The sequence below is a fragment of the Colius striatus genome, chromosome 8 (assembly GCF_028858725.1).
Source record: "Colius striatus isolate bColStr4 chromosome 8, bColStr4.1.hap1, whole genome shotgun sequence".
Lineage (NCBI taxonomy): Eukaryota > Metazoa > Chordata > Aves > Coliiformes > Coliidae > Colius > Colius striatus.
The window spans coordinates 36,259,945-36,273,487 of record NC_084766.1 but is presented as its reverse complement, the minus strand read 5'-3'; the positions used below and the strand labels follow the sequence as shown (position 1 = coordinate 36,273,487).

General features: G+C 42.7%; 1 protein-coding gene across 1 annotated transcript in view; it reads left to right on the top strand.

Annotated features, from left to right (window-relative positions):
- The window catches only part of ADAM12 (ADAM metallopeptidase domain 12), a 169,634-nt gene that overhangs the window by 3,311 nt on the left and 152,780 nt on the right, over window positions 1-13,543 (top strand). Inside the window, exon 2 of the mRNA XM_062001149.1 lies at window positions 12,057-12,190. Coding sequence (XP_061857133.1) covers window positions 12,057-12,190 — 134 coding nt within the window. The remainder of the gene's footprint in view (window positions 1-12,056; window positions 12,191-13,543) is intronic.

The window sequence follows — 13,543 nt, the reverse complement described above, 5'->3', positions numbered from 1 at the left end:
TTTCGTCCCACCCACAGCACAGAAGCTGCCCTGCTGGCATTTCTCCAACAACCCATGAGTGACTGCAGTGGATCAGGACAGTGTTACTTCCACTCAGACTGTCAGGTGCTGCTGATGCTAGTGATTCTGTATTAATAAGGCTGAATCCATGTAAAGGTTTATTTGGTCCTCCACCAGCTTTGCTCAGACCTTGCATATCCTAATCTTGACAGATTTATCACTAGTAGGCTTTATGTTTCTAATGTATCTCATGCTGCCAGTGCAAATTGTCCAAGGAGTCCAGCTGGGCTTTGTTTTATTAAAGTCCATGTGCATCCTTTTGGGCAGCACTGTTTGTGTTGCAGGGCTGCAGCGTGGCATGCGAATGGTGAGCAGCAAGTGGCCTTTGCCAGGCAGGCAGCAGGATGTGGCCAGCACAGGGTGGCAGAGCAGCCCACACGTGTGTGCCCAGAGCGTTTTAACAGCCCGGCTTCTGCTGGGGACACTGCCAAGCCTCCTGTCCAAGAACCTGGCTTTTGGAGACTGCACGTTTGAGAGCTGATGGAGTGGGTTTGCTCTTGGCTTTTGCTATGAGAATTGGTGTAAACTGAGAAGTGACAAGCATCCTGGCTTGTACCAGCAATAGTGTGGCCAGCAGGATCAGGGCAGTGATTGTCTCCCTGTACGGGGTGCTGGAGGCCACACCTCGAGGGCTGTGTTCAGTGTTGGGCCCCTCACTGCCAGAGGGACACTGGAGCATGTCCAGACATGGGCACCAGAGGTTGGGAAGGGTCTGGAGCACAAGTGTGATGGAGAGCAGCTGAGGGAACTGGGGGTGTTTAGTCTGGAGAAAAGGAGGCTGAGGGGAGGCCTTCACACCCTTCGTAACACCCTGACGGGAAGCTGGAGTGAGATGGGGGTCACTCTCTGCTCCCAAGTTGCAAATGATAGGACAAGTGGAAACAGCCTCAAGTGGGGGTTTAGACTTGAGATTTCCTCACCAAAAGAATTGCCAAGCCTTGGCATAGGCTTCCCAGTGCTGTGGTGGAGTCCCCATCCCTAAAGGGATCCCAAAGCCATGTCGCCGTGGCGCTGAGGGACGTGGTTTCATGGTGGCCGTGGCTGAGTTAACAGTTGGACTCAGTAAGCTGAAAGGTCTTTTCCAACATAAACAGTTCCATGATTCTGTGACATCTGTAAGGTGTTTGCAATTAGGTCTGAAATACTGTTACATTTATATGGCCAGACTGCCATACTGACATGCTCTCCCCAGCTCTGTATCTCACACAGCAGCCAGTCCTGCTTAGGATGCCAGGCTCTTCATGCTGTTCATATTGGAGGGATCTTTTATTTAATCCCTTTTACCAATATCTTTTGTCCCTCTGCAAGTTCTTCTGTTTTATTCCTCATCATCTGAGATGTTGCTCTTTTTGTTGCATGGACATTGCACTTGCATTTCAGACAGGTTTACAGATTATCCCTAGGACAAAAACCCATAATCTCATAAATGTTACCATACTAAAGGCCTAAATCACACCTGCAGAGGCTTCTTTTAGGCCCTGTTGAGTCTCTGGGGCAAATCTATGACAAACCTAATTAAAAATCCACAGCCTGACTAAGTCTGTTAGAGGGTTGTAGTTGATTCCTGATAGGACAGTGTAGTCTAAAAGGACAATTCTTCTGTCTCTGCCTAACCAAAGGGTCTCAGTTGTATTCATTTTATATCTTTTTGATAAAAGAATCTAACTGAGAAAAGAGGTTGTTTCTTAGGAGACCTCCAGAATGTTGAGCCTTCTCTTTTCAGTGACACATAAGAGTTTGAGACAATGTTGACATCAAGTGGATATTGACTATGGTGCTTCAGAAAGTGATTTAATGAACTGCATCATCTAATCAGATGGTTCCTTTGTTAAATCACTTCGTGTTGTTCCATTATTTGTTTTCTGCACTGTATGAATGAGTTTGCTTCATTCCATGACTTGGAGATAGGATGAGAAATATTTGGTTAGATTGAAGGGAGAGGATTGTCCATTCACAAAGTCAACATGATGAAACCATTGATAAGATGAACACATTCTTTTTTGTCCAAAATATATGGTCTAACGAGACAAGAAGTGAAATGTTTCATGGCCCGTTAGCTCTGCTGGATGATACACAGCAAGACATAAAAAGCTGGATGCAGAATCTGGCACAAAATAATTAACTACTTTATTGTGAGGTATTTGTTGAGTGAGTCCCTGGGAGTGTAGTCTTACAGTATATGTCATATGCATTCAGTGAAAAACCTTCTGACAGTGGGGAAAGTTTGCTGTTTTGTGTGTAATGAGTTCTGAAAACAGCTGACCAAGGAAGAGAAATAAACCTCATGTGTCTTCTTACCTTTGAGAGAATATGAACTTCACCAAATCAAAGTGTTTATGAGATCTTGTTTTGCTATAGTCATGAATAAAAGCATTAAAAAATTAAGAAGTCTGGACTTTGGCATAAGGGTGTATTTAATAAGGTGAGCACAGGGGCCTGGCCATGCACTGTCTGTATGCAGTGATGGCAGAGTGCTGAAGGTCCTCTGTAGCTTCAACCATTAGAAGGCATGAGAAAGAGAACTATTCAGTCCAGATTGTTCAAGTCTATGTTGCATTCCTTTTCTGGCACAGAGAGCACAGAGCTAGAGCTGAAAATAAAATGTGGCCTCTGGAGCTTATAGGGAAGGGTCCAGCATCCCACTTCTGATCCATGGTCCTTTTTGAGTTGGAGCTCATAAAACTGTATCCAGGTTAAAAACTCATCTTGTATTTTGATGCAGATTTTTAAGCAGGAGGTAAGCACTCCAAGTGAAATAAACACTATTTCACTTATTTTTTTTTTCATCTATTACCTTGTAAAGTGAGGAAAATGCATTCCATTGGAGAGATGTGGCTAAATGCTTGTGGTTGAGTGCAAAACGCAGGTCATTGGAGAAGAAATCTTCACACTTTAGAAAGAAAGAGCTTATTTGTTTATTTTCTGTCATTTATGTTCTTTGTTTGTGGATCTGATCCTCAGTTGAGATAAACAGTTGCACCTTTATAGATCTGTCTCCCTTGTAACAACCTGGTGCTCATGTTCTGTGCTGCTCATTGAAGATGTGCTTGACAGGATCAGAGGATGCATAGGCTAGATGAGCAAAGCTATGTTATTGACCCAGGAAGGTATCCTGCCCTGAGGAAACTATAAATGTTCACTACTCCTGTAGCTTATCTTGTGAAGAAGCCTGTGAAAATCAGGAGTTATGGACTGATCCAGTGCTTATGGTGGCATTTGTTGGAAGGTTGCAAGCATAAACCCGAGCAGGATAGGTAGCTTCAAGAACATTAAGTAACTAAATTTTCTGTTAGTTCATGTTTCAAAAAGTAGAAAGAGAGACTTCAGTGACAGCTTATGTTAGCACAGGTGCAGCTGGCTTTTCTTGTCCTGCTGTTGTGTAATTAATGCGAGTAGCAGGTATTCCCCACACAAACAAAAAGACATGATGGATATTAACTCCCCAGCCCAGCAGCTCATTGCTAGGCTTGGGAAAGAGCTACAAATCATTTCCCATGCACATTCACCTAAATTAATACTGAAATTTACTTCAGCTGGATTTGCTGTGTTTTCAGTGTGGTTTTCCCAGAGAACATCTGAATGAGTGATTTGTGTGTGTGTGAGGAGCACAACTCAAACTGCCACTCAATCATTTTTTCACTGATGATTGTGTACAGGAAGGAACATCCCTCAATACAGCTATGCCAAGAATTCCTTGTGCTTGCTGAGGGAGGGTAGTAAGTTATTAGAGAAAAGGATTGTACTGTACTTTTTAAAGGGCTGAGAGGAAATTGTATTTGGGGAGCAATTCTGAACTTCATTCAGTGGACTGCAGCCTTCCTTGAGGATTTGGAGGGGAGGAGCTGGACAGCAGTCTTGGATCTAGATTTTTGGATAATTATGTGGACTCATTGCTGAAAAGTGAATATATTCCCTACTTTTCTCTTTTTTTTTCTTTCATCTTCAGTAGGTTATTATTTCCATACTCAAACAAATGTTATTAGATGCTGCCTCACTGATGCTGAGGGGTATGAGGCTGAGTTTATAATCAAAATGAGACTCTCTGGAGTGGGATCCGTAGGGGAAGAAGCAGCAGTTTAGTCAGAAGCAGGTATGCTCCAGTAGTGCTATGCTGGGATGATTCTGAGTTAAGATGGACCATCCTGGAAATACCTGTGGGAACAGCATTGTGCAGCCCTCGCTATTTTTCACCTGTATTATTCCTATCCTGCATACTTGCATGAGAAGAAATGACTGAGCAAATGTATATGGACTGCACCAGGACATGGAAAAGAAGCAAACTTAAAACTGCAAGAGGACAGAACATCCCCAAAGCCATTATGTCACTGACTTCTCAAAGCTACTTTGGGTCTGAGTCTTGCATTTACAACTTGCCTTGTTTTGCGAACTCCAAGCGCTGAGCTTCTCTGTGGGAGGAACCTCTTGATATATCCCTGTCACCTGGTGTGCCCAAATGCCCTCTGGTTCAATGCTTCGCTGCTTTAGCTCTCTCAGATTTTGAAATGTTCTCTTCTAGGGAGCTGATTCTGAATAGTAATTCTTCAGTCAAAGATAACAACGTCACAAGTGAGGCTGGGCAGCTGTTTCCCAAATATAGTACACGTACATATTCTGTACACGTAATAGAGCTTGGTTTTCACTACTCGAGACGTTCTGCAGTCTCCCTGCCCCCTCCTGCAGTCAATGGCAAATGTTGTTCTCAAAACTCCACTTGTCACATTTTGTTCTCGAGAACAGGGAGGATATTGAGATATACTGGCTTCTTTCCTTGAGTGCGTTTCAATATGTATTTTGTATAATGAGAGCCCAAATCCTTCTCGCATTACTTGGGCTTTAATCACACTGTGCTCTCCCAAGATTGCTTTAATCGCATTTGCATCAGCAGGAGTAACTCTGTATGATGAGCAATATTTCATCCGCAAGCAGAGGAGATCGATCTCAGGCGCATGATGAGGAAGGAACTGGCTGTCCTGGATTTGATACGGCGCAGCTCTCTAGCAAAAAACAGCAATGGTGTCTTGAGAAATAGATATTCAGGAATTAGAGTGAACAAAAGCTATTTTTACAGCATTCTTGAGGAGCTGTCAAGTGTGATAGTTCCCTTTTAATTCTCTCGTAAATGGCTTTCTGGCGTGTGTTAGCTCCCAAGAAGCGCGATGCTGCCTGGTGCACCAGACATCATTTTGTACTTGAGCCATGACATTACTGTATATGAGAACTGAAAAGTTATATAGATATTACACCAATATATAAACCATGTGTGTTAGGAAGACAAGTTCAGTTTTGAAATATTTGACTTAGCTATGCTTTTCACTTTCAATCCGTGCCAAACATGTGCTTGAATGACTGATGGAGTCATATGGCTCCCCGAATAAAGCACTTTATTGTGCGCAGCCTTAGAGCCTTCCAACAGTTGTATTACAGAAGCTTGAAGATTAAGATGATCCAACTGCTTAGGGGGTATGTTCCACAATGAACATTTTCTTTTTTTTCTCTCCCCTCTCTCTATTTTTTCACCTTAAAATGTGTCATTAGTTTGTTCAGCTGGTTGCACGGTGACACCGACCACAGAGCCTTTGTTGGGGAAGAACAGCAAGTTACCTTGAGGTTTAAGCTTTCATTCCCGTGCCTGTATTAAAATGTTGAACACATGACTTTTTCCAAGGAGTTTCTGGGATTCCACGGGGGAGGAGTGAGAGGGCTGTTTCCTCTCGCAGATTATTTCATCGGCAGAATTAGATTTAGGAAGAGAATAACTCGTGCAAGAGCAAGTGATGACAGAAGATAGTTCTTAGAATTATCAACCCAAAATATTAAAAAGTCTGGATGTATTGCTGTTTAGTTAAAGGAGATCAGTGTGTCTCAAACTCCTATTTCTCGTCCAAGCAGTCAGTGCTCGTGAAGCTGCTTAGTGTGAAAGATCAAGTGGATGTGCTGCAAAGTCATACACAGAGCACTTCAAAGCTGACAGACCTGTCAAGCTGGAGGAGAGGATCCTTTTCCATTAGGGGCCCAAAGAACAGCAAATTAAATTCAGAAATGTGTGGAGTCATCTTGCTGCTGCCTGTCCTCAGGCTCACCAAGAACCTCTGTGAACTTTGCAAGCTTTAAAAACTTCATACAAATACTGATGTTGCAACGTGAAGCAAAAGACAAGACCCAAGCCCAAAACGATCCACGGAGTTAGTTGCTTTCTAAAAGTTACTTTGTGCTTAAAGGCCTGAGGTCGTGGGTTTCAGGATGGGGAAGGTGTGAGAAAACAAGAAAACTTTGTGTTTGGTTAGGTTGCTTGCCTCCTTTTCTCTTTGAATTGCGGTTTTCCAGGCAGGCCATGAAAGGACTGGTTTTACTAGGTTTTGTGGGGGAATCCCTGTGTTGCTGGGATGTGCAAAGCTTAGTTGGAAAATAATTTATGATTTTAAACTAGTAAAAACTTTACTGCAAGAGATAAGATTTTTATGTCATGCACAGTGAAATCTTGCCCAGATGAGGGTAGAGTCTGGCATGTGCCGTGCTGTCTTTTTTAAAGCTGTGTAAGTGCCCTCAGTGGGATAATGGGAAGTACCTTATCAGTGTGGGGGAGTTTCTGATTTTGTCCTTTCTGTTGAGAGGGTGTCTGTTCTCAGCCGGTAGTTGGTGTAAAATTTAAGAAGGTGGATAGTTGACTTCAAGGCAAGCCTTTGCTCATTTGATCCTGTGCAGTTCCCTTCGGTTGGAAGCACACACCCCCACTCCTTGGCCAGATTGTTGGGCAGTTGACACTTTTTCTTTTTTGGCATGGTATAGCCTGAGTCCTTTGAGAAACAATTTCATTTTAAAGCAAGTTGATTATTTTTCTTTCCTTGATGCTCAACTGATCCTCTTCACTCCAAAGTTCTACATTGCAATCCTATCTAACTATATGTATATCCACTTTATACTCTAGCCTTCTGTAAATGTATCAGCACTGGCAAGGTAAATAGCAAGATGTCTATAGAGCTAAAGGACAATCATGGATCCTGTCAGCTTTTCTAAATTATGCAAAGGAATTCTTCTAGTTCCCTTCTTGTAATTCAGTATTTCCACTTCCCTGCTCACCCTGGCAGCCTTTTCAATCCACTAGCTCCAGGCCGACTCAATCTTTCCTGAATGCAGGTGAGGAGAAGTGCTTGCAGTGTTCCAGATATCCTTTTGTCGCTCTCAGCAGTAATGTCAATCTCTGATATTCACTGGAAACACTTCTTTTGATGCATTGACCATCTTTGCTTCATGTGACATCAGTGTCATACTAAATAGCATGCATGAGTCTTTGATGTCATTTACCTTTGAAGATTACCTCTTAGAGCAGTGAATTTACTAGTCATTTACTAGCCATTCTGTGCTACTTGGTTTCAACTCTTTGCTCCAGCCTGCAAGTTATTGGATCCTTTTGTGATATTCCTGTCCTCTGTGCAAACATCATCTCCTAACTTGGAGCATTGCATTTCAGTTGTGCACACTGAGTAAAGGTTGCTGATAGAAATTCTAAGACTGATCCTAATACCTTTTCTTACTGAACCCCGACAGAAACTTTCCATCACCTGGTTAGTTAACAATGTGCTTGGTAGGTAGGCTCTGCTCCCTACCCAGTTTCTTAAATTTCCTAAGCTCCCACCCACCTTGAAGGACAAATGTTTTGTCTTCCTCTCTCAGTGTGTAAGCTTGGTCATTTCAGATTAAAAAGTTCTATCTGGAAGTGGAAAAATAATTGTCTCAAGTTAGGCATAAAAGCAACTGATGGTGGAGGTTAAAGGTCTTTCCATCTGATGGGCATCCCTGCTGGCGGCAGTAGCGTTGTTGGGATCTCTGCCCAGCTAATCCAGCTGGTGGCACAGAGCTCCTGGGCTAAAGGGGAAAGCAGAGCCTGTGGGGATGCCACAAAACTGAATGCCAACGGTCCAACGCGTGCTGGATGCAGCCATGCATCTAGCCCTTCCTCCCTAGGCAGAAATGGCCCATTTCAATCATGGATCCCACTAGCTGTGAACTAAGCTGAGGGAGCTGAAGAAAATGAGGAGGCAAATGGATAGAGTATGCCCTTTTTTCTGCCAAAGCTGTGCCATGAGCTGTTTTCAGTTTGCAGAAAGATAACTCTGTTCTATTATTCATTTCTATCGTAAGATTTTCCCAATGCATTAGTGGTTTGTTGCAGAGGAGAAAGTATATAGGCTGTGGCTTACATTTCTGAGTCTACTTGTAATAAGGAATGGAACACAAGATCATATGATTTAATTTACTTTAGTCTTTTTTTATTCCCCACTGGTGTTATTTTCATAACTCATCAGTGACTTTGATGTGTGATGTGAAGGGTGTCTGGGGACAGCGTGCCAGGGAGAGAGCTGCATTTGGGGCTGGAGATGGGCATCCCATAGCGTAGCTGAAGCTGAGGCCATCAGCCCTGGGCTGGGCTTTAGTGGGATGCTGGGGCTGTAGGAGCCCTTGGGTGCCTTAGGACCTCAAAGGAATCATGTTAACATGGATAGAACAAGCCGTGCAGATGAGACTCCCAGAAAGTGCATATCCACAGTGGGAAGGAAGCACAGCATCCTGCATTGCTTTGGTTGTAAATCTGATGAATGGTATTTATAAACCATCCCAGGTCTGACGCCCTTCTCTGTGCTGTGCCAGGGCAGTGGGGAGCAAAACCAGCACTAGCAGGACAGCAAGAGCGTGAAGCTGGGGGGAGACAGGTTCTGGGTTTTTTTTTCCTCTTCCACTTCAGCCCATTTTATCCTGACCCACTCAGTACTGAGAGCATTCACCTTTTTGTTTATCATAAGGACAAGTAAATTGGACTGCCTGATGAAAAGCTTATTAATTTTAAGTAAATGCAAATCTAAGGTGTGTCTGGGTTTCTTCAGGAGGCAGCAGCCTTTAAGGAAAGATGTCACGTTGCATGCTTGGAGTTTATTTTGCACAGAGCTCAGAGGAACTGAAATATAAAGCAAAAAGATGAAAACTGTTCTTAACTTCTTTGCCAACGAGCCCTCGTATGATACAGTGCAAAGAAGAAAAGTTGTAGAAGTACGTAGCAGATGAGAAATATTTAAGGCACACAAAAGTCACTGACAGATAACATCTACTCATCTCACTATTTGTACAAAGCATCTTTTATATTAGTAAGAAGAAAGAATAAAGGGCACTACATCAGCTTGTGGGCTGCTTGTGGATCAAAAGCCTTACCTTCAGTGCAGACTGAAAATAGAAAACAGATAGACACAGCTGTGAAGTTTCTCATGTGGAAAAGTGGGAGACGAGCTTGAGTCAGGAAGAATTGGACAGGATTTCACTGAAATGGAAAATAAGTAGGTGAGTAAGTAGGTGCATGTGACACAAGAGATAGGAAACCTGGGTCTAATAAAAGTCTCTGGTAATACAGATGGCCTGATTTTCTTCCCCTCTCATGACACGTTACCAGAATGTAAATTCTCTGATTTCAATTATTACACTATTTACATTGCTGTGTTACCAAGAGTCCCCACAGAGAAGAGGCCTCGTTATTAATGCAATGCAAGTAACTCTAATGGTCCCAGCTTCAAAGCAACCATCATGAACATGGGCAAAGGAGATGAAGAGTGGCAGAGAGGAAACAGCAGCACGTCTGCACACTTGAGGAAGTGCAGCACTGGGAGCTCACGGGATGTGACTGAGGTGATGGAAACCCTTCATTAGTGCAGATGTCCCGTCCCATTGCACTCCTCTCCTGATGCCCCTTGGATGGTCTTTGGGAGGGCTGGGCTTACACTTGGAGATAGGTGGCCCAAAACCAACAGAAGAAAATGGGAAATGTGTTTTGTTTGGTGACTGTGCAAGAGACTGGATGAAGTGTCCCTCACTGAAATAAGTTCTTTGATATTTCCAACTTTGAGGCAAGGGCTCTCTGAGATTGCCAACAGCCATCTGACCTTTGTACCCAGCCAGAAGCCCACACCACTGCTCAGACTCAGGGCTACTCATCTCTTTGTTTCATTTTTCCAAAGTTTCCTGCACACTTCAGTGTCTGTGCCTACCTTTTTTTGGGGGGGCCTGACTCTCTTACAGTTTTTCATGGGTTTTTGTCTCCTGGCTCAAGAGACTTCCTCTACCCATGTCTCTTACGTCTGTGTCCTGTTGTTCAGTCAGGCACAGTGGCTGTCATCTTTCCCATCTCAGATGGATATGTGTGGGCTGCTCTTCACTGGCTGTGATCCCTTATCTTCTAGAATGTGTTCTTTGAAGCTCTGCAATGGAGTGGCAGAATCCTATTTAAAGGATTTACCTCTTTTGTCTTCCCCCTACCGTTATGTTTAAAGACTAAAGGAGTTTATCTCTCAGTTATGCAGGTTTCCTCATTTGGTATTCTTAGAAATAAACATAGTATGTAAATATAATGACCTACCACATAAATATAATGACCTTAAATCAGAAAAAAACCTTTGTTATTTGATTTACAAAAGAAACTGTAACGTGCATATATCACACTGAGGACAACTGAGAGTTAAGCAAGTGCATAACCTTAAGCATGTGCCCAAGTGCTGTTCAGAACGTGGCCCCATGACTGGGCTGCAGTGCTTTCTCTGCCTTCTGCAGGAAGCTGTGATTTTTATCACACCCAATAATTTAACTAAAACCATTCAGATAAGCAGCAAAATGCTTGGCTGAAGGAAAGCAACTAGACAGGAATTGATCTTGTGTTTTACAAATGCTATGGCTTCAGAAGAGTTTGCAAACCCTGAAGCTTGTCTGTCTTGTTTCCCCCAAATAAATTATCATTTTCAATAAAGATATAACTGCTGCCTGTAAAGCTGTCTTGTCTGTCTCCAGACTATCAACACTTCTGCACAAGATACATTTTCAGTGTGCAGATAAATAAGCATGCATGCAAGATTAAATATGCTCATGGTAACCTTACCACAAGCATCACTTGGTGGTGATGGAATGAAAGTAACAGTGGCAAAATTGGGCTGCCCTTGCTGTAGGTATTGTTCCTTTTTCCTGTGATTTTCTTTATACCAGTTGCACTTTCTGGAGCACACCATATAAAGAGGGAATAACACATCTGTGGTAAATGCTGATCTTTCCCCTTTCTCTTCTGTTAATACTTTGCATAATTAATGAGAAAGGCAATTTGTACATGTAGGAATACCAGAAAGAGTTTGATGTCTCCTGGTATCTAGCTGCAGCACCGTGGTGCAAGACTGTGTGGAGGCAATGTAGACGATGCATCTGTGGGAGGAAAAGTGTGCTCCCAGGGTCCCTGAAATTTAGATCTCATGAAACATTCAGAATGCAAATCCTACAAAATAATAGCAGGGCCTGAGTCATTTAATTCGTATAGTTGAGACTGCTCTAGCAAGCCAAGAAAGGAAAAATATCAAGGGCTAGAGCCAAACTACTCATTTCCCTGAGATATGCTTCATAAATTTCTGCTCTGTGCAGGGAGCTACGTGCCTGATAATCAGACTAAAGAACTGTGAGGTTCTGGTTAGGTCCTCCTGGGCAGATGAGATGGTATCTCATATGCTTCCACAGGGGTGAACCCAATCATGTGCAGGGTTTGGAGCATCCTTTCCAAGGGTGACTCTCACAGACTGGGTCACTGGGGCTTAGGTGGTGCCAAGGGTGAGGTGAGAACCTTTTCTATACAAGAACATCCATATAACAAGCAACTTTCCTCTCCCCAACATACTTTATCTTTTTCATGCTTTGTCTCAGCTCCTTAGCTTTTCATCCTGGTATCTCTACTGTGCAGTCTTTGTCTTTGGCTGCTGCCAAAGCACATCCTCTCATCAACCTCAACACTTTCTTCTCCCAGAACCCCAGCTCTCTTAAAAAATCATCTAGGTTTTGACATTGACAGCATGGCTCCACAATGTTTAAATGTTTATTTCTTTTCCTGAATCATTCCCCTTTGAAATGTGTTGCCATTCCCTTAACTAACAAGGTTCATGTTGTCAGATGCTGTTCCCAACTAACACAAAGTGCTTCTTCGTCCCCAGGTGAGAATGTGGACAGCAAATTGGAGTCCTCCAGACAGCAGAAGCCAAAGGACCAGTCAAAAGATTATGAGATAACAATTCCCTTCCTTTTGAATGGAGAACAATGGAGACCAGTAAATGGCATTTATTCAGAGGTTAGTCTTCATTTTGCCTATTGTTTTAGTCCAAGGTGTACAGCAATTGGAAGGCTCTAGTGAAAGTAAATGCACTTCATCATTTCAGTTATACTAGTGCTTTCTATAGTTTTGTAGAGAGTCTGCTGTCTAAGATTGTTACCCACCTAATTGAAGGAAATTGGTAATGTCTTTGGCTGACATTAATACCTGTTTACTGTAAAGTGACATTCTTATTTCTGGTGGCAGAAATGGGAGCTTGAAGTGAGATATTTTCTTGTAATGAAGTTAACATACATTGCTTGAGATTGTATCATACAACAGCAGAGGAGCCCCAAAACTGAGGGAGTGGCAAACACAGCAAACACATTTATTTGATTGAATACAGTCTGACAGCAGGGACTTTAAAGAAAAGTGTAAATAATGTTGCCTTGACTGCAGCCTGAGGCATTACCTGGAGCCTGTCAGGGGTGATGGCCCTCAAATGCCATCCCATGTACTGGCAGGGAATGGGGCCAGTCTCTCTTCACACTCTGCTTTCTCTTTGCCTAACAAGGGGGTAATCTGTCACTGCTCTGACTAAGCAGAGATTGTTTCCCTCTCTTGACAGGCCCTGGTAAGCTTTCCTCCTTCTTTTTTTTCCCCCCCTCAGGCATTGGCAGATAATATGGGTAGCTGTTTTTAGGAGAAAAAGTCTGTTTTCTGTTTTCTTGATCTCCTGCTTCAAGTTATGAAGACAGGTTGTGTTGTTTATTATCACCAAGGATGTCACGAGCATCTCTTACCCAACCTTTTTAACTTGGGTCCAGTTTCATTGCAGCTTACTTTTGATATTAATCTTTTGTGTGCCAGAATGAGGAAAAAATAGCTACTTTTAAAAATAATTAAATGAAAAAACAAGGCAAAAACCCTGCCACACCAAGAATGCCAACAGCCCAGACAGCCCATCAGAAACAGCTTTCTTTACTGTACTGGGGAAGTGTTTCATGGAGAAGTCCTACTTGACTACTGTTTGCAGGACACAGTTTTGAATCATGCTGCTGATTGACAGAAGTAGGTGTGAGGAGAGATTTCAAAACAAGGCATCTGACTTTCAAAAAATCTTGTCTGGATTAAACTTTTGCTTCTTTTTTTTCTTTTTCCAGTCCTAGTTTGGGATATCTGCAGTGATGAAAGGGATATCATTGTGGGGGTATAATGGCTTATCTTAGAGAGATAACACAGATGGCTTGGTCCTAGATGTCTGTGCAACTCTATTTTTAGATCATTTAATTAGAAACAGGCATTCTCCATATAGAGTCCTTTTAGCTACACACTGTAGCTTTCTGAAAGAGTTACAACAGAGTATCTTTATGTGAGTAATGATAATATGAT